This window comes from Melanerpes formicivorus, unplaced genomic scaffold (genome assembly GCF_026170545.1).
Source record: "Melanerpes formicivorus ecotype bairdi unplaced genomic scaffold, bMelFor1.0.p_v2 SCAF_234, whole genome shotgun sequence".
Lineage (NCBI taxonomy): Eukaryota > Metazoa > Chordata > Aves > Piciformes > Picidae > Melanerpes > Melanerpes formicivorus.
In genome coordinates this window covers 168880-193887 of record NW_027142586.1, presented here as the reverse complement: position 1 = coordinate 193887, position 25008 = coordinate 168880, and the positions used below count along the sequence as shown (strand labels likewise).

Genomic DNA, 25008 nt, shown 5'->3' with positions numbered 1-25008 from the left:
ACTATGCCATGTCTCCTTCCCTCCAATGCCATCTCAGAAGGTCGTGGGTCATAAACTCAGAGTGGTTTGGGTTGGAAGGGACCTTTAAAGGTCATCAAGTCCTCAAGTGGCCACAGGCTACCTGGCATGGTCACAGATGTACCAGTGGGAAAGGAACCTCAGGAGATCTTGGAAGTCCAGCCTAAGCGGGACCCTCTGGGGGGTGTTTTATAGACATGATTGGACCTGCACCAACATTGTCTACATGTTGATTGACCATCTGCTGCACAACGAGACGCAGATAGAGGAGAAGCTCCTGAAGCTCGTGGTGAAGCAGTTCATTTTCCTCTGGAATGTAGGTCCTGGGGCAGCTGCTGGCTGTGAAGCTTGGGAGGGCTCTTCTCATCCAGGAGACCTCTGGTCCCAGCTATAGGGAGGTGGGAAAGGGTTGGACACACCATCCAAGAAAGAAACACTTTGGGTTCAGGACCCAAAGGGAGGATTTGGAATCAAGAGAGGCTTCTTTGAGGGCTTAAAGGCTTGACCCAGGTCTCTTACCCTCAGAGGTCCACACAGAGACATCCCAGCATGGATCTGCTGAGTTCTGTTCTCACCCCATGTCCCTGAAGCACTGACATCCCCTAATGGATGTCCTCCACAGAGTGTAGAGATGTTTCTGCTGAGCTTGCCCCATGTGTTTGGCTTTCCCAGCTGCTCCACAAAATGCCAAGATTTGAGCCAGAGAAGACTTTTGATTTGGTGACCAAAGTGCTGAAGCAATGCAACAAGAACGCTGATGTTGTCTACCTGGTGTAAGTCCAACCTGCAAAGAGTTGACTTGGAGGTCTTCCTCCATCCATGTGACATTTGTTAAGGGTGGGGGTGAACCTCATTGAGTCAAGGGGTGAGAACCTGTCTTGGAGGTGATGGCTGGCTCATCTCTGGAGTAACTTCTCTTAGGTGTGGTACCCAAGAAACCAACTCCTCTGAGCACTCAGGTTCTCCACCCCCTTCACCCAGCCATCCTCACCACACAACCAGGGTGGGATGGTCCTCAGGCAGCTTAGAAGCTGCTGGTTCTTGAAGTGGTTACTCTGGTTCTCTGCTCAGCAGGCTGAACAAAAATGTCCAGCCAGCTCCACCCCCCACCCCAGGGTGTGCATCAGGCAGGAACCAACCTCGTGCTCCTCCTCAAATCAACTTCTTCTCTTGGTGGTGTCCCTCAGGAAGGGGGTGAAGGACTGCAAGAGCTGCCTGCGGGAGATCACGGAGCCGGCAGAGCTGCCCTGCGGCCACATCTTCTGCACCCCCTGCATCCTGGAGTGGCCCAACCAGCAGTGCAAGATCTGCAAGGAGCACTTCCCAGAGGACTACACACCCACGGCTTCCGAGGCCACAAGGTGCCTCGGTGTTGGCCAACATCTGGCCTGTCTCCAGTGTCTTCATATTGAGCATTGGGTCTGGGTTGGAAGGGAGAATATCAAGAGTTGGCTGCCAGCCATGGGCTCAGCCAACCTTCAGCTAGAGAATGTTGCTCAAAGCTGCATCCAGCCTGACCTTGAATGGTTCCAGGGATGAGGCTTCCACCACCTTTCTGGGCAAGCTGGGCCGGTGTCTCACCACCACTATGGTGAAGAACTTCTTATCTAACCTAAAGCTCTCCTCTTTCAACCTAACACTGTTAGCCCTTGTCCTATCACTACACTTCCTGATGAAGGTCCCTCCTCATCCTTCCTGAAGGGTCCTCATTTTCCTGAAGGTCCCTTTAACTACTGGTAGACCATTGAAGGTCCCCTCAGAGCCTTCTGCAGGCTGAACAACCCCAGCTCTCCTAGCCTGTCCACACAGGGGAGGTGTTTCAGCCCCTTGATCATCTTCATGGCCTCCTTTGGACCTACGCCAACAAGTCCATGTCCTTATGTTGCAAACCCCACAGCTGGACATAGTTCTCCAGGTGGGGGTCTCACAGAAGATGAAGTTGCCTCAACCAGCAACCATCTCATCTCCTTGATTGGGTCCTGCAGAGACAGAGAGTGGCAGTGATGACCTTTTCTTGGTTGGACATTGACCATAGGTCTTGGTTTCCTTCTGGCTGCCAGGGAAGCTGTTGCCTGTCACAACAAGTTCCGGAGGAAGTGCAATTCCTTCTTCCTGGAGTTCCTCACTGTCTACTTCTTGGGAGACCAAGCAGCTCCATCAGCCCAGATCATCCAACGGTTGATCCAGTTTGTGGCTTGCAAACCCAACCCTGAGCAGCAAGCAGGGAAAAGAGGTAGGAGAGCTTAGTCCTACCCCACCCAGCTCTGACCTCATGCCCTTGGAGATCAGCTGACCCAGCTCATCCTTCCTTCCCAGTCTACAAGCCCAAGAGCGAGCTGTCACCCTTCGAGGAGTGCATGGACACCAGTCCCACCATCCAGTCCTCCCTCCTGAAGCTGCTGCTGAGATGCAGGTCAGCCTCCAGCTTGCCCTCAAACCCTGCTGCTGAGCCCCCTTGGTGACCTGGGTGCTGATGCTTCTCTTCTTCTGCCCTAGGTTCAACAGCGTCAAGGTTCACTTGGAAGAGTACCTGTCCCAGATGGAGGAGAAGATGTCCAACCAAAGTAGCAGAGACCATTTCTACTTCATGGTGATCCACTGTCTGGAGGTGAGTGCCCAGTCACCAAATCCCAGCATGGTTGGGTTGGCAGAGACCTCTGGAGACCATCCAGTCCAACCTCCTTGCCGAAGCAGGGCCATCTAGAGCAGGTGGGTTTGGAATCTCTCTGGAGAAGGAGACTTCACAACCCTTCTGGGCAGCCTGCTCCAAGGCTCTGATCTCCTCAAAGCCCAGAAGTTTCTCCTGATGGAACCTCCTGAATTCCAGCTTGTGCCAGTTGCCCTTTGTCCTGTCCCTGGCCACCACTGAGAAGAGTCTGGCCCCATTCATGGACCTTTAGATGTTGCTGAGCATTGAGAAGGTCCCTCTCAGGCTGCTCTTTTCCAGCCTCATCCCCACCAGCACCCCCAGAGATGCTCCAGTCCCCTCATCACCTTCCGAGACCCTCCCCAGTAGAGACCCTCCCCAGTAGCTCCTTGTCCCTCTTGAACTGGGGAGCCCTGAACTGGTCCCTTCACTCCAGTTGTGTCCTCACCAGGGCAGGTCAGAAGGGCAGGAGAGCTTCACTCATGTTCTGTCCACTTATTCATGCCCTTCAGGAGACCATTTGCCTTCTTGGCCATGTTTTCAGTTCATGGTGAACTGGCAGCACTCCCAGGTCTTTCTCCATGGATCTACTTCCCAGCAGGTCAACCTCTCACTTGTACTGGTCCATGGGGTTGTTCCTCCCCAGATGAAGGACTCTCCACTTTCCCTGGCTGAGCTTCATGGGCTTCTGAATGAACTTTCATTAGGTTCCTACTGAACTCCATGGGAATCCCAACAGACATCATCACTTGGAGCCCCCACCCCAACTAAAACCTCTTAATCCCAAGGAAGGCCTCACCTTGAAGATGAGGAGAAGACACAAGGAAGAAGGAGCAACAAGGTCATCTCTAACCACATGAAAGACAAGCAGGTTATCAGGAGTAGCCAACATGGATGCACCAAGGGGAGATCCTGTCTGACCAATCTGATAGCCTTCTGTGAAATGATGCCCAGCTGGCTGGATGAGGGAAGAGCAGAGGATGTCACAGATCATGACTTCAGCAAAGCTTTTGTTACTGTCTCCCATAACATCCTCGTAGAAAAGCTCTGGAGATGTGGCACAGACAGCTGGCCTGGGAGATGGATTGAAAACTGGCTGACAGCAGAGGTCAGAGGGTTGTCATCAGTGGCACAGAGTCAACTTGGAGGCCTGTGGCCAGTGGTGTTCCCCAGGGATCAGTACTGGGCCCAGTTGTGTTCAATACCTTTATCAATGACCTGGATGAGGAGACTGAGAGTCCCCTCAGCAAGTTCCTGATAATACAAAACTGGGGGGGTTGGCTGACACCCCTCAGGCTGTGCAGCCATCCAGTGTGACCTGGACAGGCTGAGAGCTAGCTGTAGGCAAACCTCATGAAGTTCAGTAAGGACCTGTGCAGGATCCTGCACCTGGGGAGGAATAACAGCAGGCACCAGGACAGGTCAGAGGCTGCCCTGCTGGAGAGCAGCTCCATGGAGAAAGACTCTGGAGTACACCAGTACACCAAGTTCTGCATGGGACAGCAATGTGCCCTGGTGGCCAAGAGAGCCAATGGGATCCTGGGTTGCATGAAGAAAGGTGTCCAGCAGGGCTAGGGAGATCCCTCTACCTCTCTACTCTGCCCTGCTGAGACCATACCTGGAATCCTATGTCCAGTCCTGGTCTCCCCAGTTCAAGAAAGAGAGATCTGCTGGAGAGAGTCCAAGGGAGAGCCACGAGGAGGATTTGGAGACTTGAGCATCTCCCCTGGGGCTGTTTAGTATGGAGAGAAGGCTGAGAGGGATCTGATCAATGTCTACCAGTAGCTGAGGGGTGGGGGTCAAGTGGAGGGGGCCAAGCTCTTTTGGGTGGTGCACAGCAAGAAGCCAAGGAACAACAGGCTCAAACTTGAACAGAGAAGATTTCAGCTCAAGATGAGGAGAACCTTCTTTACAGTGAGGGTGACAGAGCCCCAGAGAAGGCTGCCCAGAGAGGTTGTGGAGTCTCCTCCTCTGGAGACTTCCAAGACCCACCTGGATGCATTCCTGTGCAGACTACCCTAAGTGATCCTGCTTTGGCTGGGGGGTTGGACTGGATGATCTCTGGAGGTCCCTTCCAGCCTCTGATACACTGTGATCCTGTGATCCAAGGTCAGAACCCACCTTCAGGCTCTTAAAGCTGCCTCTTTGAACAGGATTTTATGCATCCTTCTGATGAAGAAGGTCTCAGAGAGCTTGCCCAGAGCTGCCTCTCCACCATGGACCTCTCCACCTTCTGCCAAGCCGAGGTCTCCAGGATTAACACCCTCCAGTCCATCGCCCAACTGCGCCTCTCCATCAGCCATGTGGCCACCACACTGGGCAGGCAGCTGCTCTCCGGTGAGTCCTTCAGCCTAGGCTCACACCAGAAGGTCTTGGACAAATCCCACCAAAAAAAAAAAGGTTCAACCTGGTGGGGTTCTGCTGGAACAAAAGAAAAAAGGAATTTCCATGACAATGGAATTTGGGTTGGAGAAACTTCCCAGCTCTTTGGTCTCCAGATTGAAGGTCTCCAAGCTGTGGAGAACTGGAGGGCCTTTAAAGTCCTGCTACAACCTAGGTACTACTACAACCTAAGTTCTGCTTCAGCCTAGGCCCTTCTACAGCCTAGATCCTACTGCAGGCTAGATCCTACTACAACCTAGGTCCTATTACAGCCTAGGTCCTACTACAGCCTATGTTGCACTACAGCCTAGGTCCTGCTGCAACCTAGGCACTACTACCACCTAGGTCCTACTACAGTCCTAGATCCTACTGCAACCTAGATCTTAATACAACCAAAGTCCTACTACAGCTCTGCTCTTACTGTAGCTTAGGTCCTACTACAACCTAGGTTCTTGTGGTGGTTTGGCCCTGGCCTAGGGGCCAGATTCCCATCAAAGCTGCTCTATCACTCCCCCTCTTAAATGGACAGGGGAGAGGGGAAAAATATAACAAAAGCCAGGAATAAGATAGAAGCAATTTAATAACAACAATAAGCAAAGGCAACAGACTGTGTGGAAGTGAAAGCAGAAAGAGAGATGTTGGTCTCCGCTGCCCATCAGCAGGACCATGGTCAGTCTTGGGCAGCAGGGCTCTCCAAGCTTGGTGGTTCCTTAGGAGGATAGATGCCAGGGATCAATCTCCCCCTTCCTCCTTTCACTTCATTCTCATATCTGAGCTGACCTCACATGGCATGGAACACCCCTTTGGCCAGTCTGGGTCAGCTGGCTCAGCCATGTCAAGATCTTGCCCGCCCCTCAGTGTACTCTTGGGGCAGGGAAATGTTGAAAGGGCACAGCCTGGAACACAGCCAAAGCACTGCTGTGTTATCAACTGCTGCTGCAAAACACAGCACTAGAAGCTGCTGTGAGGAGGATTAACTCCAGCTCAGACAAACCCAATATGGTCCTCCTGCAGCCTTAAGAGCTGTTGGTGAGGTGCCACCTGTGGCGCCTGAGAAACCTCCTACCCCACTGCAGATCCCAGCTCACCCTCTGCCCAGGAGAAGCAGAAGGACCAAGACCTGGTGGATGCTATGAAGAAGCTGGTTGCTAAGGCTCCAACTCCATGGCCTCAGGTGTTCCTCATCAGAAACTTCTGTGACATCTATGGACTCACCTCCATGTGGAAGATCCTTCAGGTGGAGAAGTGGATTTTACCCCAAGGGGTGGACATTTCCCAGGTGAGTTGTTGTGAGGTGGGTTGAGCTAAAGAAGAGCTGAGGTGGGTCCTCAAAGGGTGATGCCAGCCTCCCCTTTGAGCCCTTTCACTTGTGCATGAGGGAGACAATGTCCCTCTGTGGCTTTCAGGACAGAAGTGCCTGGTCAAACACCATGCTGATGTTCTCGGTGCTGGACAGAGTGCAAAACCTGCTGAAGGACAAAGAGTCCCCAGAAAACCAGAGCTTGGCAGTGAGTATCTGTGGAGGATTCCTTGGGGGTTGGCCTGGAACCATTCATTGATCTGAGAGCATTGGGGGATTTGGGAGCATTGCTTGGTTTGGAACCACTGCTTGGTCTGGAACAGTTGGTTGGTCTGGGACTGTTGGTTGCTCTGGAACCATTTGTTGGTCTGCACCTTCCTGGAAGCAGGAGGTCTCCATCGGTGTTGATGAAAAGCTGTGGGGGCTCCCTGCTGCCAGGAGACACAAATGAGGAGTCTCATGGACCCTGAACCTCAGTGGTGAAGTCAGAAGACCCTTCCTGGGGACTTCACTTGTTGGTTGTCTTCCCTTGTGTCTGGTTCAACCTCTCTAGGCTGTCATGAGACAAATGGAGAACATCCTCCAGCTGCCACCAGTCCCAGAGGAGCTGCTGGAAGACAAACTGAAGAAGATCATGGATGCTCTGGGTGACAAAGAAGACCCAGGCCTGCTGGAGGTGGTCTTCCACACTGCACTCACCCTGGCCTTGTCCTCCAGCCCCATCACTCACCTCCTGAAGAACATCTGCTTCAAGCCTGACGTGGTGAAGGTGAGTTATGAGGTTGAGGGACACAGATCTCCCCAGGCCACTGTCCTGGCCCAACGTGTCCCAGCAGACAGGCTGTGTGCTGGTCAGCTCGTTGCTTTGTGGGTTGTTGTTCCTCTCCTTCCTTGAGCTGAGAAGCAACTGTGACCATCCATCCTGTTCTGCTTCAAATGGGAATGATCTGAGTGGTCTGTGGGAGATGTCCATCTCTCTGCTCAAGGGGAGATGGGGGCCTAGTAGAGCTTAGTTGGTAGAGATTAGGTTGTTTCAAGCCCAGTTTGAGCAGCCTTCTTCTACCAAAGGTCTTTCACCACTCAGATGGTGGTGGAGATTCTCATTCATGAGCTGGGCTTCCCCTGGGGCCTGCCCATGCAGGACCTGTTCTTGTTATTTGAGGAGCCAACCAGGAGTTCCTGCTGCTTCCCTTGGAATGGAGACATCAGCCACCTCTAGGTCTTCTCCCTTCCCATTAAGGCAACTTCTGGCCCACGGCAAGTTGAGGCCCACAGTCAAAACTCATGAATAATTGGTTCTCTTGGAGAGTTTGCTCATGCCTGGTCACTCCAGCCTCACATCTCCCAGTCTGATGGACCTCACTTGGTCCTCAGAAACCAGAAGTTTCCCCCTGATGACAGTGGCCATCAAGGAGAACTCTTCTTCCTTCTGATGGCTTGAGAAGCAGAATTGTGCCTCAGCTAGGTGGGAAGGAGCTTGGCAGATGGTTACTCCACCTCTCACTTTCCTTCCCAAGGGGTCCTACCTCCCCACCATGCCTGGAGACCTTCTCTTTGATGAGAAGAACTGGAAAATTGGTGCTACAGACAAGATCTGGAGTAAGTACTGGGAGACCTCCTTGCTTTGGTGAACGCTGAGGATCCACCAGAAGCTACCTGAGATGGAACAGGGGATGGAGGGAAGGGATGAAAGACTTCTGAGGGCCGTCTCTCCCCTTCACTTGAGTCCTTCATGATCTCCACCTTGCTGGAGCAACTTTGGGTCCCTTTGGTCTGTGGGAGGCACATGGTGGGGCTGTAATACAGGAGGTGGGAGTCAGGCCTGGCACCTTCTTGGTGAGCTTCTGGCCACGTTCCCATCCTGGAGGCAGTGGTGGGAGATGACTGACTAACCATGTCCTCTTGCACACCTAGCTTGTCGGTGCGGCACCTTGTGGGTTGTCACCAAGGTAAGTATCTCTGGTGGGGGAGCTTTGTAGCTCTGTCTCTTGCTTCTTATTGCATCTCTGCAACCTCCATCAATCTTGGGATGAGCTGCTCAGGTCTTCTTCTGACTCCCAGAGGGTCCTTTGGGTGCAAGAGCAGCTGCAAGGCTTCAAAGCCACTTGGGTTCTCCTCCAAACCAGCTGTGCTCCTCTTCAAGCCAGCTGAGTTTTTTGGCAAACCAGCTAGGTTCTCCCCTAAGCCAGCTGGGTCATCCTCCAAGCTAGGTAGGTTCTTCTCCAAGCCAGGTGGGCTCTTCTCCAAGCCATTTGGGTTCTTCTCCCAGTGATGCACTGACCTAAATGCAGCTGGGATTCGTGTCCCTTCATGGGAGCAGTAGAGTCAAGCAGGTGATTCTAGGTCTTGGTTAGTCTCAACCCCAAGCTGATGCCTACACTCATGCTGCTGGCTGTAGGAAGGACCTGGTTGGTCTGGAGATGTTTCCATCTCCTCCTGACTTCTCGTTAGCCACTACAGAGACCCCATGTAGGAAGTGTTGTAGTGTATGATCAAAATGATAAGCCAGAAATATGATACAATCTGAGCGTGATTTAATAGATGTCACAAATTATTTTCCCAAGTTAGTTTGATGAGGTTCATTTGCCTGGCCCATAGCAGGCTGAGCACACACAATAGGAAGCTAATAAACAGTAGAATAACAGCCTAGGAAAATCAAACACTTGGAATACAGAGGAACAAACTGGAAACTCTTACAAGCATGAAAACAAAAGCAGTGCCACCTTGGGTCGCAGGATGGAGCCCAGGGCATCGAGTGGAGCTAAGCAACAGGGAAAGAGGTGAGCCTCACAAACGTTAGGTAAATTAGCTTCACTTCCTCATGAACCATTGAGCTGCTCAGCAACAGGACTTTTGCTGGATGAAACGCTAACCAGGACTTGTGATTTGTAATCCAAGAGGCAGGCATAGCTCAAGAGTATAAATTCCTAAACTCAAGAAGAGTAACAAAGAGGAGCTGCTGCAGTGGAGCTTGGCAGAAGGCAGCACACTGCCACTAGAACAAAAGAGAGAAGCGCCCTGAAGTCACAAGCAGAATACAGGTGATTCTCACACTCTGAAGAGAGGAGCAAAGTGCAGGTGCTAGACACAGTCTCAGGACAGGATCACAGTGCAGGTGCTTATCACAGTCTGAGGACAGGATCACAGTACAGGTGCTTGTCAAACTCTGAAGACACGAGCACAGCACAGGTGCTTGTCACAGTCTGGAGAGAGGAGCACAGTGCAGGTGCTTGTTTCAGTTTGAGGACAGGAGCACTGTGCAGGTGCTTGTCACAGTTTGAAGGCTGGAGCACCGTGCAGGTGCTTGCCACAGACTGAAGAGAGGAGCACTGTGTGGGCCCTTTTGTAGTGTGAGGACAGGAGCACCGTGCAGGTGCTTGTCACAGTCTGAAGACATGAGCATAGTGCACGTGCTTGTCACAGTCTGAAGATGGGAGCACAGTATAGGTGCTTGTCACAGACTGAAGAGAGGAGCACAGTACAGGTGCTTGTTGCAGTGTGAGGACACGGGCACCGTGCAGGTGCTTGTCACAGTCTGAAGAGAGGAGCACAGTGCAGGTGCTTGTCACAGTCTGAAGACATGAGGACAGTGCGTGTGCTTCTTGCAGTGTGAGGACACGAGCACCGTGCAGGTGCTTGTCACAGTCTGAAGACACAAGCACAGTACAGGTGCTTGTCACAGTCTGAAGAGAGGAGAACAGTGCAGGTGATTGTCACAGTCTGAACAGAGGAGCACTGTGTGATTCCTTGTTGTAGTGTGAAGACAGGAGCACCGTGCAGGTGCTTGTCACAGTCTGAAGACATGAGCATAGTGCAGGTGCTTGTCAAAGTCTGAAGATGGGAGCACAGTACAGGTGCTTGTCACAGTCTAAAGAGAGGAGCACAGTGCAGGTGCTTGTTGCAGTGTGAGGACAGGAGCACTGTGCAGGTGCTTGTCACAGTCTGAAGAGAGGAGCACCGTGCAGGTGCTTGTTGCAGTGTGAGGACAGGAGCACCGTGCAGGTGATTGTCACACTCTGAAGACACGAGCACTGTGCAGGTGCTTGTCACAGTCTAAAGACACAAGCACAGTGCAGGTGCTTGTCACAGTCTGAAGATGGGAGCACAAAACAGGTGGTTGTCACAATCTGAAGAGAGGAGAACTGTGTGGGTCCTTGTTGCAGTGTGAGTACAGGAGCACCATGCAGGTGCTTGTCACACTCTGAAGACACAAGCACAGTACAGATGCTTGTCACAGTCTGAAGAGAGGAGCACTGCATGGGTCCTTGTTGTAGTGTGAGGACAGGAGCACCGTGCAGGTGCTTGTCACAGTCTGAACAGAGGAGCACTGTGTGGGTCCTTGTTTTAGTGTGAGGACAGGAGCACCGTGCAGGTGCTTGTCACAGTCTGAAGACATGAGCATAGTGCAGGTGCTTGTCACAGTCTGAAGATGGGAGCACAGTACAGGTGCTTGTCACTGTCTGAAGAGAGGAGCACTGTGCAGGTGCTTCTAACAGTGTGAAGACAGAATTACAGTATAGGTGCTTGTCACAGTCTGAGGACAGGAGCACAGTGCAGGTGATTGTCACAGTCTGAACAGAGGAGCACTGTGTGGGACCTTGCTGTAGTGTGAGGACAGGAGCACCGTGCAGGTGCTTGTCACAGTCTGAAGACATGAGCAATAGTGCAGGTGCTTGTCACAGTCTGAAGATGGGAGCACAGTGCAGGTGCTTGTCACTGTCTGAAGAGTGGAGCACAGTACAGGTGCTTGTCACAATCTGAAGAGAGGAGCGCTGTGTGGGTCCTTGTTGCAGTGTGAGGACAGGAGCACTGTGCAGGTGCTTGTCACAGTCTGAAGAGAGGAGCACAGTGCAGGTGCTTGTTGCAGTGTGAGGACAGGAGCACCGTGCAGGTGCTTGTCACACTCTGAAGACACGAGCACCGTGCAGGTGCTTGTCACAGTCTAAAGACACAAGCACAGTGCAGGTGCTTGTCACAGTCTGAAGATGGGAGCACAAAACAGGTGCTTGTCACAATCTGAAGAGAGGAGCACTGTGTGGGTCCTTGTTGCAGTGTGAGTACAGGAGCACAATGCAGGTGCTTGTCACAGTCTAAAGACACAAGCACAGTACAGATGCTTGTCACGGTCTGAAGAGAGGAGCACAGTGCAGGTGCTTGTTCCAGTCTGAGGACAGGAGCACCATGCACGTGCCTGTCACAGTCTGAAGACATGAGCACAGTGCAGGTTCTTGTCACAGTCTGAAGAGAGGAGCACAGTGCAGGTGCTTGTCACAGTCTGAAGAGAAGAGCACTGTGTGTGTGTCCTTGTTGCAGCGTGAGAACAGGAGCACCGTGCAGGTGCTTGTCACAGTCTGAAGACACAAGTACAGTGCGGGGGCTTGTTGCAGTGTGAGGACACGAGCACCGTGCAGGTGCTTGTCACAGTCTGGAGAGAGGAGCACAGTGCAGGTGCTTGTTGCAGTTTGAGGACAGGAGCACTGTGCAGGTGCTCGTCACAGTTTGAAGGCTGGAGCACCGTGCAGGTGCTTGCCACAGACTGAAGAGAGGAGCACTGTGTGGGCCCTTGTTGTAGTGTGAGGACAGGAGCACCGTGCAGGTGCTTGTCACAGTCTGAAGATGGGAGCACAGTACAGGTGCTTGTCACTGTCTGAAGAGAGGAGCACAGTGCAGGTGCTTGTTGCAGTGTGAGGACACGAGCACCGTGCAGGTGCTTGTTACAGTGTGAGGACACGAGCACCATGTAGTTGCTTGTCACACTCTGAAGACAGGAGTACCGTGCAGGTGCTTGTCACACTCTGAGGACAGGAGTACAGTACAGGTGCTTGTCACAGTCTGAAGAGAGGAGCACAGTGCAGGTGCTTGTCAGTCTGAGGACAGGAGTACAGTACAGGTGCTTGTCACAGTCTGAAGAGAGGAGCACAGTGCAGGTGCTTGTTGCAGTGTGAAGAGAGGAGCACTGTGCAGGTGCTTGTTGCAGTGTGAGGACACGAGCACAGTGCAGGTGCTTGTCACAGTCTGAAGAGAGGAGCACAGTGCAGGTGCTTGTTGCAGTGTGAAGAGAGGAGCACAGTGCAGGTGCTTGTTGCAGTGTGAGGACACGCACACAGTGCAGGTGCTTGTCACAGTCTGAAGAGAGGAGCACAGTGCAGGTGCTTGTTGCAATGTGAGGACAGAGCACCGTGCAGGTGCTTGTCACAGTCTGAAGACAGGAGCACAGTGCAGGTGCACTCTACAGGAAGTGGAGAGAAGGACAGGTAGAACGGGGTATATAAGGAAGCTGCCCGAGCAGCAAGAGTTCTGGTTAGGAAAGCCAAAGCAGAGTTTGAATTGAATCTAGCCAGGGAGATTAAAGGGAACACTAAGAACTTCTACAGATATATTAATGGGAAGAAGAAGACTAGGGAAGGTGTGGGCCCCCTCAGAAAGGAAAATGGTGACATGGTCACAAGTGATGAGGAAAAGGCTGAGGTACTTAATAACTTCTTTACCTCAGTCTTCACTGCAAGGGCCTCTAGCCACACTCCTGATGTTATGGAAGACAATGCCAGGGACGGGGAGGAAGAACTGCCCATTGTAAGTGAAGATCAGGTTCGTGATCATCTGAAGAACCTGAAAGTGTTCAAGTCCATGGGACCCGACAGGATACACCCACGGGTACTGAGAGAACTGGCAGATGAGGTTGCTAAACCCCTCTCTATTATATTTCAAAAGTCATGGCAATCTGGTGAAGTCCCCACAGACTGGAAAAGGGGAAACATTGCCCCCATCTTCAAAAAGGGTAAGAAGGAGGAACCAGGGAACTCCAGGCCAGTCAGTCTCACCTCTGTGCCTGGAAAGATCATGGAGCAGATCCTCCTGAGTCACTACTCGCTCAGAAGAATAGTGAAGAGGTGATTTGGAACAGTCAGCATGGCTTTGCCAAGGGCAAATCCTGCCTGACCAACCTGGTTGCCTTCTATGAGCAGGTGACAAAATTAATAGATGAGGGGCGAGCAACTGATGTCATTTACCTGGACCTGAGCAAAGCCTTCAACACTGTCCCGCACCACATCCTGGTCTCCAAACTGGTGACACATGGGTTTGATGGGTGACCACTAGATGGATAAGGAACTGGCTTGATGGCCGCACCCAAAGAGTGGCTGTCAATGGCTCCATGTCCCAGTGGAGGCCAGGGACAAGCGGAGTCCCTCAGGGATCAGTCCTGGGACCTGTCTTGTTCAACATCTTTGTGGGTGCCAGGGACAGTGGCATTGAGTGCACCCTCAGCAAGTTTGCTTATGACACCAAGCTGTGTGGTGCAGCAGACACACTGGAGGGAAGGGAGGCCATCCAGAGGGACCTTGACAGGCTGGAGAGGTGGGCACAAGCCAACCTCATGAAGTTCAATAAGAGCAAGTGCAGGGTCCTGCATCTGGGTCGAGGCAATCCCAGGCACAAATACAGGCTGGGCAGTAACTGGCTGGAAAGCAGCCCTGAGGAGTTAGACTTGGGGGTGCTGGTGGACAAAAAGCTCAACATGAGCTCTCAGTGTGCACTTGCAGCCCGCAAAGCCAATCAGATCCTGGGCTGCATCAGGAGAAGTGTGGCTAGCAGGTCGAGAGAGTTGATCCTCTCCCTCTACTGAGCCCTGGTGAGACCCCACCTGGAGTACTGTGTCCAGTTCTGGAGCCCCTATTACAAGAGGGATGTGGAGGTGCTGGAAGGTGTCCAGAGCAGGGCCAGGAGGATGATCAGAGGGCTGGAGCACCTCTCCTATGAGGACAGACTGAAGGAGTTGGGGCTGTTCAGTCTGCAGAAGAGAAGGCTCCGAGGTGACCTAATTGTGGCCTTCCAGGATCTGAAGGGGCCCTACAGGAAGGCTGGGGAAGGACTTCTCAGGATCTCAGGTAGTGATAGGACTAGGGGGAATGGAATGAAGCTGGAGGTGGGGAGATTCAGGCTGGATGTGAGGAGGAGGTTCTTCACCATGAGAGTGGTGAAACCCTGGATAGGGTTGTCCAGGGAGGTGGTCGAGGCCCCATCCCTGGGGGTGATTAAGACCAGGCTGGATGAGGCTCTGGCCAGCCTGATCTAGTGTGGGGTGTCCCTGCCCATGGCAGGGGGCTTGGAACTAGATGATCCTTGTGGTGCCTTCCAACCCTGAATGATACTATGATACTATGATACTATTGTCACTGTCTGAAGACCAGAGCACAGTGCAGGTGATCGTCACAGTTTGAAGGCTGGAGCACAGTGCAGGTGCTTGTCACAGTCTGAAGAGAAGAGCACAGTGCAGGTGCTTGTTGCAGTGTGAAAACAGGAGCACAGTGCAGGTGCTTGTTGCAGTGTGAGGACACAAGCACCGTTCAGGTGCTTGTCACAGTCTGAATACAGGAGCACAGTGCAGGTGCTTGTTGCAGTGTGAGGACAGGAAAACCGTGCAGGTGCTTGTCACACTCTCAAGACATGAGCACAGTACAGTATGAAGACATGAGCACAGTGCAGGTGCTTGTCACAGTCTGAAGAGAGGAGCACAGTGCATGTGCTTGTCACAGTCTGAAGAGAGGAGCACAGTGCAGGTACTTGTCACAGTCTGAAGACATTAGCAAAGTTCAGGTGCTTGTCGCAGTCTGAAGGCTGGAGCATAGTGCAGCAGCTTGTCACAGTCTTAGTACAGGAGCACAGTGCAGGTGCTTGTCACACTCTGAAGACAGGAGCACTGTGCAGGTGCTTGTCACACTCTGAAGACAGGAGCACAGTGCAGGTGCTTGTCACACTCTGAAGACAGGAGCACTGTGCAGGTGCTTGTCACACTCTGAAGACGGGAGCACAGTGCAGGTGCTTGTCACACTCTGAAGACATGAGCACAGTGCAGGTGCTTGTTGCAGTGTGAGGACAGGAGCACAGTGCAGGTGCTTGTTGCAGTCCCCATGCCATTAAGGAGCAGGCTGTGAGCTTTCAAATCATCCTCCATAAAATGCCTTTTGGGAAAGGGTACAGCCCAAGGGCAGATCCCCTCTGCACATCCAGCCAAGCAGCTCAGAATGCTCTGCGGCAGGCACAGTGCACACCGCTTCACAAATAGGAACTGCACGCGTTAGAGGCGATGTGAAACGTGAGGCACAGGGATCAGCTTGTGCTCCCCCAGGCAGCCTGAGCAGCCCCTGCCTGTTGGCTCCTCCAGGGCAGCCAGGACCCTGCCTGGGGGAGGGAGGAGAGAGGACAGTGGCCAAAGAGGTTTAGCTGGTTTGTTAATGCCTCTTCTAGGACAGAAAGCTAAGTGGAGGATGTGGAAACTCCTTAGGTGCCTTCAGCTTTGCTGGGTGCCTCCAGCACCTGGCTTGGCACCCAAGCCCCTCTCTCACTTCACCTTCTTGTGTTCACCTGCAGTGTGGGCGTCCCACAGAAATGAAGCGATGCAAGTGTGGAGCTACTGTTGGGGGAATCAGGCACAATCCTACAGATGGCTTTGAGGAGAAGAAGATGTAAGTCAACTGTCCCAGAATTCCAACCCTCCAGTGGAGGACCTGAGGCTGGCCCAAGCAAAAGTCTCTACATCCCGTGGGGCCTAGCCAAAGAGGCAGTAGGTGATGGATCCTTCTGTCTGCAGCACTGGAGATCAAACAGAGAAGGGCTACATCCTGGCAAGCCCCACCATGAGGAGAAGTGAGCTGGAGAGGTCCCTGTCACCTGCCTGTGTCGGTCTCACACGAGCTCTGCTCCACTCCACCCTTCTGCTGGGAACCTCCACTGACAGACAGGTGAGCAACTAACACCAGGCCATGAGGAGACTTCAGCCTTGGAGGGAGGCATTCTGGAGAGCTTCATGGTGGAGCCTGTCACATCTTCCAGGCAGTTCTAGACCTGATGAAGGAGAAACCAGAGAATGTGGAAGCCTTCTTCTGGGGCCACCTTCAGAAGGACATGGAGAGCCTGGCAGAAGCTCTCAGCAGGAACACAGAGGATGCTGTGTTGATTGTCCACCTCTTTCTGCAGCAGCTCAGCAAGCACAAGCCAGCAGGTAGGGAGATGATCTGGGAGTAACCAGCAGGTTCATGGTGGTTGGCTTTTAACCAAGACCAGTGTCATGGCTTCCTCATTCCTCGGACAGTCTCCATCCTGGGAAACTGTGAGAAGACAACCCAGCAGGTAGAGAATAATGACCCAACAGGTAGGGAGATGCTGGGAAGTTCTAGGAGGTCACCAGCAGGACCATGAGGACCCTGAGCACTTAAGGCCAGACCAGCTTGAGGGCACAAGCAATTTGGGAGACAGTTGGCTCAATCTGTGGCATCCCTTCTGCTCTTGGGTCCTCTTTCTACATCCTCTTACTCCTCCCTGTCAAGAAGTCAAAGGAAGCTCTGGTCAGAACATGAGCTCTACAGAGTCCTCCTTTGTGTCTTCTGCAGAGAGCAGTGTAGCCCTGAACATCCTGCCTGAAAAAAGGGACCGAGAAGAATGGGAGATGTCCTTCAAAGCCCTGGCTCAGCCCTTCTTCCAGGTACACCAACCTTTGCTGGTGGTTATGTCCACGTCCAGACACATCTGCTGAGCTCTGGGTGTTCCCACCTGGAAGAGAAGAGATTCGTGCCCTCAGTTTTGAGCTGGGACTTCATCCTGGTGTGGTCTCCTGCAGAGAATTGGCTTCTTGGAGGCTTTAGAAGCCAATTCAGATCCCCCTTGGAGAACACCACCTGTAGGTTACTCCTTGGGTGGTTCTGTCCTTGTCTCTTTATTGGCAAGTTCTCCTCATGCCCCCAACTTCTCCAGAGCCTTGGTTGCTTTTCTTTACCCTAAGACCTCGTGAATGGCCCTTGGGCTGCTTGGGTGACATGGGGTGGCCTCTAATGACCACTGGGTTCTTGCAGGAACTGGAGCAGGTCCTGAATTCAGTCAAGGAGCAGAGGATGAGTGAAGGTTCTCATGGCTCTAGCCTTCTCCTGAAAATAGCTTATGGCCAGACACCACCTTTCCAAGACCTCCCAACTGAGGGGTTGATCAACCAGGCCTGCATGTGGAGGTTTGAACAGAAGATGACCATCCAGACCCTGATGCATTTCCTGCTGCAGGAAGATGGAGGCACTGGAAATCCTTACCCCATCCTGCTGGAGCTCCTCTCTGAGGTTGGCTGTGGGAACATCTCCTCCCCTCCAAAATGTGGTAGAGTCAGTCTGGGCGGTGCCCATGTGGCACTGGGACAACTATTATCCAGCCCACTCCATGTTTCTTTGGAGCATCCAAGCAAGATGAGGTCCTCCTCCAGATAGGGTCCTTGTCTGTTGAATCACTCTGGATATTGTCTTCCAGCTTGAGAACATCCAACATGTCCAACATCTGCCTGACGTCTTGCACCTGCAGAATGCCCTGATCCACTTCTTCCAGTACAGCCACATAGGAGAAGACTACACAGTCCAGCAGTTTCTGCAGCAGCCTGAACTTTCAGGTGCGTTATGGGATGCCACCATGGCTGGGATGTGGGTGTTGGACAGCACCCAGGTGCTCCACTGAGAAGCTGCTGCAGTAGTTTGTGTGGTGGAGCCAGCCCAGGAGCAGCCCATTGAGACTCATGGTGTCTGCTGATGTCACACATGGTCCTGAAGCCCAATGTGATACCTGCAGTGCTGTGTCTGTCAGAAGTCATCCTTAGACCTGAGATGGCTCCTTGGTGGGGCTCCTTTCTCCTCTTTCTGTGTCCACAGAGGACCAACGCTGGGCATTCAGCAGAGCCATAGAGACCATCCGGAAAGTCTGGAGCAACATCAAGATGAACCCACCCAGCTCAGGTACGTGGTCACCCTCAGGGTATCATGGCCCTCTTTGTTGGCCCTTTCTTCTGCAGATGAAGGACCAGGCCATGTTCAGCCTGGAGAAAAAGAGGCTGAAGGGAGACCTTCTGGCTCTCTACAACTCCCTGAAAGGAGGCTGGAGACAGGTGGGGTCAAAGTCTTCTCCCAAGTGATGAAACAAGAGGAGATGGCCTCAAGTTCCGCCAGGGGAGGTTTAGGTTGGACATGAGGAGAATTGTCCTCAACCAAAGGGTTGTCAAGGCTTGGCCCATGATTCCTAGGGCAGTGGTGGAGTTCCCATCCCAAGAGGGGTTTCACAGCCATGGAGATGTGGTGCTGAGGAACATGGTTTTGTGGTGGCCTGGCAGTGGCTGGGCTCCATGATCTCCAAGGTCTTTTCCAACCTGAACCATTCCATGATTCCATGATTCTTCTGGAGATGTTACAGTATCACAGTATGACAGTATCACTAAGGTTGGAAGAGACCTCAAAGATCACTGAGTCCAACCTGTCTCCACAGACCTCATGACTAGACCATGGCACCAAGTGCCACATCCAATCTCCTCTGGAACACCTCCAGGGATGGGGACTCCACCACCTCCCTGGGCAGAACATTCCAATGGTCAATGACTCTCTCCATGAAGAACTTTCTCCTCACCTCCAGCCTAAACTTCCCCAGCGCAGCTTGAGACTGTGTCCTCTTGTTCTGGTGCTGGGTGCCTGGGAGAAGAGACCAATCCCTTCCTGGCCACAACCACCTTTCAGGGAGTTGGAGAGAACAATGAGGTCACCCCTGAGCTTCCTCTTCTCCAGGCTAATAAACCCCAGCTTCCTCAGCCTCTCCTCACAGGGCTGTGCTCAAGGCCTCTCCCCAGCCTTGTTGCCCTTCTCTGGACACGTTCTGTGTCTCAATGTCCTTCCTAAACTGAGGGGCCCAGAACTGGGCACAGGACTCAAGGTGTGGCCTAACCAATGCAGAGTCCAGGGGCACAATGACTTCCCTGCTCCTGCTGGCCACACTATTCCTAATGCAGGCCAGGATGCCATTGGCCCTCTTGGCCACCTGGGCACACTGCTGGCTCATGTTTAGGCTCATGTTTAGGCTCTCCAGCCACTCTGACCCCAGCCTGTAGCTCTGCATGGGGTTGCTGTGGCCAAAGTGCAGCACCCAGCACTTGGATTGGTTGAATGCCATCCCATTGGACTCTGCCCATCTGTCCAGTCGGTCGAGGTCCCTCTGCAGAGTCCTTCTGCCCTCTAACTGACCAACATCTGCTCCCATGTTCTGAAGCTGAGCCTCTTTCTGCCACCACCCTTCCAAGCAAAGCTGCTGACCTTGCTTGTTCTACCTTCTAAAAACCCTCCCAGGGGACAAAAGCCTCCTGGAAAGGCCAAGACCTCAGTGATAGGGTGTGGTAGTTTTAGGCTATCAACCACCACATAGGGAGAACTTCCTCATGGATCCATAGTGAGCAGGTCTTTCCCACCCTCTTTCAGGCATCACTGTCAAGCCAGACCTCTCACCAAATGAGATCAACACCAGCACCACCACCATCCTGAACCTCCTCCCCACCCAATTCTCCATCAGCCACTTGGTGACCACATTGCTCATTCAGCTGCAGAACAGCTGTGTGGACACGGCCGCGCGGGTCACCAGGGAGAGGCAACGGTAGGTCCTCATCTGCTCAGCTGGTGTCTTGTCCACCTCTTCCACTCACCATGAGAGGTTTCCAGGGCTGGTGTTCAACCTGCAGGGGACTTGTGGTGGCCAGATGGTGACGTTGGAAGGTCTTGGTGGCTTGGTGTTCAGTAGAGCAGGTCCTTGATGGCAGAGAAGGATCAGGTGAGAGGCGCTGCAACCACACAGAGCAACCTTCTCCCTCCCAGGTCCATCTCAGCAGAAGAAGTGAAGCCCTCCTCTGTGTTGGCCATCACCAAAAGTGACCTGCTGACCATGGCCCTGGCCAACCTGCAGTATGAGATAGAAGAGGATGGCACCAAGACGACCTACTTTGACTTCCAGCTGCTGCAGCGCCAAGTGGTTCAACGCTTCATCAGTGGGAAGCCCATCATCAAGAGCCAGGTGAGCTCAGCAGTGGCCAAGTTGGGTTGTCCCAGGCCAGAAGTGGCCTTGGGGTCTATTTCCAGCTTCCTCTAGAGCCACCAGACTCAACCAAAATCATTGGCAGAAGCCTGCTCTGTATCTGTCTCTGCTCCTTGGGTTTTGAAGGACTCCCATAGTCAGAAAACCACTTCTCTGGTCATGAAATGGTGACCAGAGAGGGGAGGTGAGGACCTCCGTCCCTGTCTTCTGGAAAGGAGCTGTCTGCCTGGTTTGAGGAGCTGGCAGTTATTCCAAGAACTTCATGAGGGTCCAAAGTGCGACTCTGAACCGCCTTAGTGGAGCACATCTCTGGCTGGGCTGTTGGTCTCCATTCTATGAAACTTAAGCCTGGACATGATGGGAAAGGGGGACCTGAGGACACCAGAACCAGGCTGTTCTGCACCAGCAGGTGTCCATGTTCTCCTAAATGTGGAGATCAGCCCATGCTGGACCCTTTTGGTCATTCAAAATGGTTTCTAAAAGGACTTTCTCCATCCCCTTGCTGGAGGGGGAGGTGAGGATGCATCTCCTCCATGGAGATCCCTACCCCATCCATCAGAGTCCTCCCCTGACCTCCACAGCTCCACAGGAGACTCAGGATGCCATCAGCCACTTCCTGCAGAACCTTTGGGGCCATTCCATGGACCCACACCTGCCCAGCTGAGCTTCTCTGCTGGCCCCAGTTAAGTGACCCGAGGCAGGTTCATGACCACCTGTCTCAAACCCTTTCCAGACAGCTCCATCCATTGCCCTCAACAATGTGAGGACCCTCCAGGACACCAAGATGAAAGTCAAGGACCAGCTGCCCCAGGTAAGAAGCAAGCCACTGGTCTTCTCCATCCGACCCTGAGGTCTCCCCTCACATCCCATGACACAATGGGGCCTTGGAGACCAGGCTGCCATGCAGGAAGACCCAAAGCCCAACTCAAGTAGAGGGTTGGAGACCTGGTAGGACCCAGTTCTCCTGCTCCAGGGGGATAAGGACTCTGGCAGGACATCATGTTGTGGTGCTCCCAGCCCTCGTTGGGTCCCAGCGTTGATGTTCTCATGCAGGAGCCGCTCAGCATCAACCAGCAGAAGCGCATCATGGAAGAAGCTCGTTCGGTCAATGCCCTCTCCAAGGCCTTGGCCACCTTGAAGATGGCTGCTGAGTTCCTGGCTGTGACAGGTGGTGACCCAGAGCAGCCACTGCCCCACTACGTCCGTCGGGAGCTGAGGATGGACACCGATGCCAAGCAGTTCCAGGACCTGCCGGTGGGCAAGGGGCAAGGGGTTGGGGTGGGAAGCAGGATGTTCATGCCTTCATCACCCTATTGCCTCTCTGGGCAAAGCTTTTCACCTCCCATGGCTTCCACCACCTTCTCATGCTCCAAGGTCCCCAAGTCCATGGAGGGTTAGAATAAACTTTATTAGAATAAACCAAACCAGGTTGGAAGAGACTTTCAAGATCATCGTGTCCAACCCATCAACCAATCCAACCCACCCAAACAGCTAACCCATAGCACCAAGCACCCCATCAAGTCTCCTTCTGAACACCTTCAATGACGGCGACTCCACCACCTCCCCGGGCAGCCCATTCCATAGCGCAATCACTCTTTCTGTATAGAACTTCCTCCTAACATCCAACCTGAACCTCCCCTGGCACAGCCTGAGACTGTGTCCTCTTGTTCTGGTACTGGGTGCCTGGGAGAAGAGACCATCATCAGCCTGTCTACAACCTCCCTTCAGGTAGTTGTAGAGAGTGATAAGGTCACCCCTGAGTCTCCTCTTTTCCAGGCTGAGCAACCCCAGCTCCCTCAGCCTCTCCTCACAGGGCTTGTGTTCCAAACCCCTCACCAACTTTGTTGCTCTTCTCTGGACTCGTTCCAGCAAGTCAACATCCTTCCTAAACTGAGGGGCCCAGAACTGGACACAGTACTCGAGGTGTGGCCTAACCAGTGCAGTGTGCAGGGGCAGAATGACCTCCCTGCTCCTGCTGGCCACACTGTTCTTGATGCAGGCCAGGATGCCATTGGCCCTCTTGGCTGCCTGGGCACACTGCAGGCTCATGTTCAGCCTACCATCAACCAGCACCCCCAGGTCCCTCTCTGCCTGGCTGCTCTCCAGCCACTCTGACCCCAGGCTGTAGCACTGCATGGGGTTGTTGTGGCCACTGTGCAGAACCTGGCACTTGGATGTGTTAAATCTCATGCTGTTGGACTCTGCCCTTGTGTCCAGCCTGTCGAGGTCCCTCTGCAGAGCCTCTCTACCCTCCAGCAGATCAACTCTTGTCCCCAGCTTGGTGTCGTCAGCAAATTTACTGCTGATGGACTCAATGCCCTCATCCAGATCATCAATAAAGAGGTTGGGGGTCTCCTGCTCAGAGCAAAAAGATCCTGGACACCTGAGAGGGTTTAAAAGCTTGGCTAGATGTTGGCAGGTCTTCGTGCCATATCCACCTCTGGGGACACCTTGGGCACTGAAGATGGCCTGGGACACCTCCATATGGGGGACATTGGTGATGGTTTGTAGATGTGCTAACCTGGATGTTTGAACTGAACAGTCAAGGTGCAGCCATCAGGAGATGCTGGTGGCCCAACATGTCCTCCTCCAGGAGTTAAGGTCCTTCTCTGCCCCTCTTCCTCAGGTGGTGCCCAACACCCAGCTGAAGCACATCTTGTCTCTGTGGAAGGTCCTGGCAGCTCGCAGGTCCATGCTGTTGGTGCAGATGAACCAGGTGAGGCAGATGAAGGAGACAGGAGATTTGCCACCCCAGAGGAGAAAGGAAATAGGACATCACAACCAGGTGGCATTGCGACATCCTCCTCTCATCCCTTCCCTGGGTTAAATGAGAATTCACTTCTCTGGGTACTTTCAAGCCTGGCTTCTGCCTTTGAAGCTCTGTGGTGGCCCAGATAAGAGGCTCAAGGATCCAAGAGGGGCTGTGGTTCTCCCTCCACCAGATGTGACCTCTGGAGCCATCTGGGTGGGGTGTGCAGGGGTGTCCTTGATGGTGAAGTTGCTTGGTCTTTGCAGGATCCCTTCTACCTGGTCCCTGAGGAGTTCCAAGGTCAGCTGGATGTGGAAGAAGTGAAGGACTTGGCCTTGGCTTTGTCCAACACCAATCTTGACCTCTTCCTTATTGAGCTGCATGAGATGATCATGGTGGCACTGTCCGATCTGCAGCCTGAACATGAGTAAGTCCAGGTCATGTCCTGGGACTGTCAGAGCATCTCAGGATGGTTTGGTTAGGGAGAGACCTCTGGAGTTCTCTGCTCAGGCTTCTGCTCCAGGCAGAAGGCTTCAAGGCCTCATCTGGTTCATAGTTAGTGGATCTACATCTTTGGAGATGCTCATCTTGGAGGGGCCTGTCCCATGGTAGCATCACCCCTGATGGGAAGAGGTTTTCCCTTTCTCCAACCATCAGCTGCCTTGACTTCTGATACCACTGGAGGTACCTCAGGGTGGCCTCTAGCACAAGATGTTGGCCATTCTTGACCAGCAACCTTGGCCACCTGGGAGAGCCACCACTGATTAGCAATGTTGGCTACTACTGACTAGCAGCCATGGCCAGCACTGAGAGCCATCACTGGCCAGTAGTGCTGGCCACTATTGAGAACCACTACTGAGAACCACCATTGACCAGCAACATTGGCCAGCACTGAGAACCACCACTGGCTAGAAATCTTGGCCAACATTTATCAGCAACCTTGGCCACCACTGACCAGCAATATTGGCAACCATTGACTAGCAGCCTTGACCAAGAGAGCTGAGAGCTGACACTGGCCACGGCTGATGCCTGGGCATGATACAACATCCATCCCATCTTGATTCACCCCCTGCTCTGTCTCACCCCCAGGTTAAAGTATGCCTTCAGGTGGTTCCTGGAGAACAATCAGGTCTCTGATGACTTTGTGGACAGCCTCACAGATGCCCTGGGCCAAGACATTCGTGTCAAGAACATCCTCTCTGTCTGGAGGACAGCTGCCAGGACCAGCCAGATCCATGTCCCTGCATATGGCCAGGAGAGACCAGCCCAAGGCAGCCATTAGTCTCCTTCTCACACTGTCCTCACTGGTGGACAGAGGAACCATCTACCCCACATCCCACCATCCACACACGAGCTGCTCCTGCAGCTTGAGCCTCCAAACCTCCCAAATCCTTCTCCTCTTCTTCCTGAACTTGGGTGAGAAACTCTCACCTGGACCCACCACTGACCATTGGGAGACCTCAAGTGTCCTCATCCCTTTAACCCTGCCAAGCCACAGCAAGAAGCTGAAGAGCAAGCCCATGGCCACGTCCCCAGCACTGTTACCCCTGTCCTGAGTTGACCAACTGGAGCTGGAGCTTCTCTACCACCCCAGTGTTGGTCAAGAGGTGCTTCTGTGCGTCCCTCTGCCCATCATTGCTGGTTTCTGTCCTACCTTGTCCCTCCTCACCCTTGCTGCACCATTAAACATCATTTAGTCCCATCTTGGTTTCATGTAGTTCCCAAAATCTCGGTGCAGGGGACCTGGATGGTGTCATGGGTTCCCAGGGCCTACCATGGGGCTCATGTGGTCTTCAGAAACATGGTGGTGGAGGAGTGGAAGGCCTGAGCTTCCCACATTGGCCTCCATGGGTGATCAGGAACAGGAAAGGCCAAGGTCAACCTGCATCTCCTAGAAGGTGGCACCTCCCTAAATCCAGTTTCAAGTTCTCCATAGAGGTCTGACCAGCTTGTTGGTGAAGACCCAGTTTTCCCAGTTGGTCAGGTTAATCCCACCAAATCCCAATGGATCTGGCTTATCAAGGACAGGTCCATGACAGTGGA

At 53.1% G+C, this 25008-nt stretch overlaps 1 protein-coding gene across 1 annotated transcript in view; it reads left to right on the top strand.

Moving 5' to 3' along the window:
* The window catches only part of LOC137458238 (E3 ubiquitin-protein ligase rnf213-alpha-like), a 79028-nt gene extending 54361 nt beyond the window's left edge, over positions 1-24667 (top strand). Inside the window, exons 41-66 of the mRNA XM_068169875.1 lie at positions 214-334; positions 691-791; positions 1206-1379; positions 2079-2251; positions 2335-2431; positions 2515-2626; positions 4819-5002; positions 6124-6326; positions 6454-6555; positions 6901-7116; positions 7865-7946; positions 8262-8296; positions 15717-15811; positions 15937-16087; positions 16179-16347; positions 16736-16827; positions 17195-17449; positions 17634-17769; positions 18026-18109; positions 19610-19781; positions 20000-20195; positions 20950-21027; positions 21270-21470; positions 22843-22932; positions 23232-23392; positions 24055-24667. Of these exons, the coding sequence (XP_068025976.1) occupies positions 214-334; positions 691-791; positions 1206-1379; positions 2079-2251; positions 2335-2431; positions 2515-2626; positions 4819-5002; positions 6124-6326; positions 6454-6555; positions 6901-7116; positions 7865-7946; positions 8262-8296; positions 15717-15811; positions 15937-16087; positions 16179-16347; positions 16736-16827; positions 17195-17449; positions 17634-17769; positions 18026-18109; positions 19610-19781; positions 20000-20195; positions 20950-21027; positions 21270-21470; positions 22843-22932; positions 23232-23392; positions 24055-24247 (3673 nt within the window). The 3' untranslated portion in view covers positions 24248-24667. The remainder of the gene's footprint in view (positions 1-213; positions 335-690; positions 792-1205; positions 1380-2078; positions 2252-2334; positions 2432-2514; positions 2627-4818; positions 5003-6123; positions 6327-6453; positions 6556-6900; positions 7117-7864; positions 7947-8261; positions 8297-15716; positions 15812-15936; positions 16088-16178; positions 16348-16735; positions 16828-17194; positions 17450-17633; positions 17770-18025; positions 18110-19609; positions 19782-19999; positions 20196-20949; positions 21028-21269; positions 21471-22842; positions 22933-23231; positions 23393-24054) is intronic.
* The last annotated feature ends 341 nt before the right edge of the window (positions 24668-25008 follow it).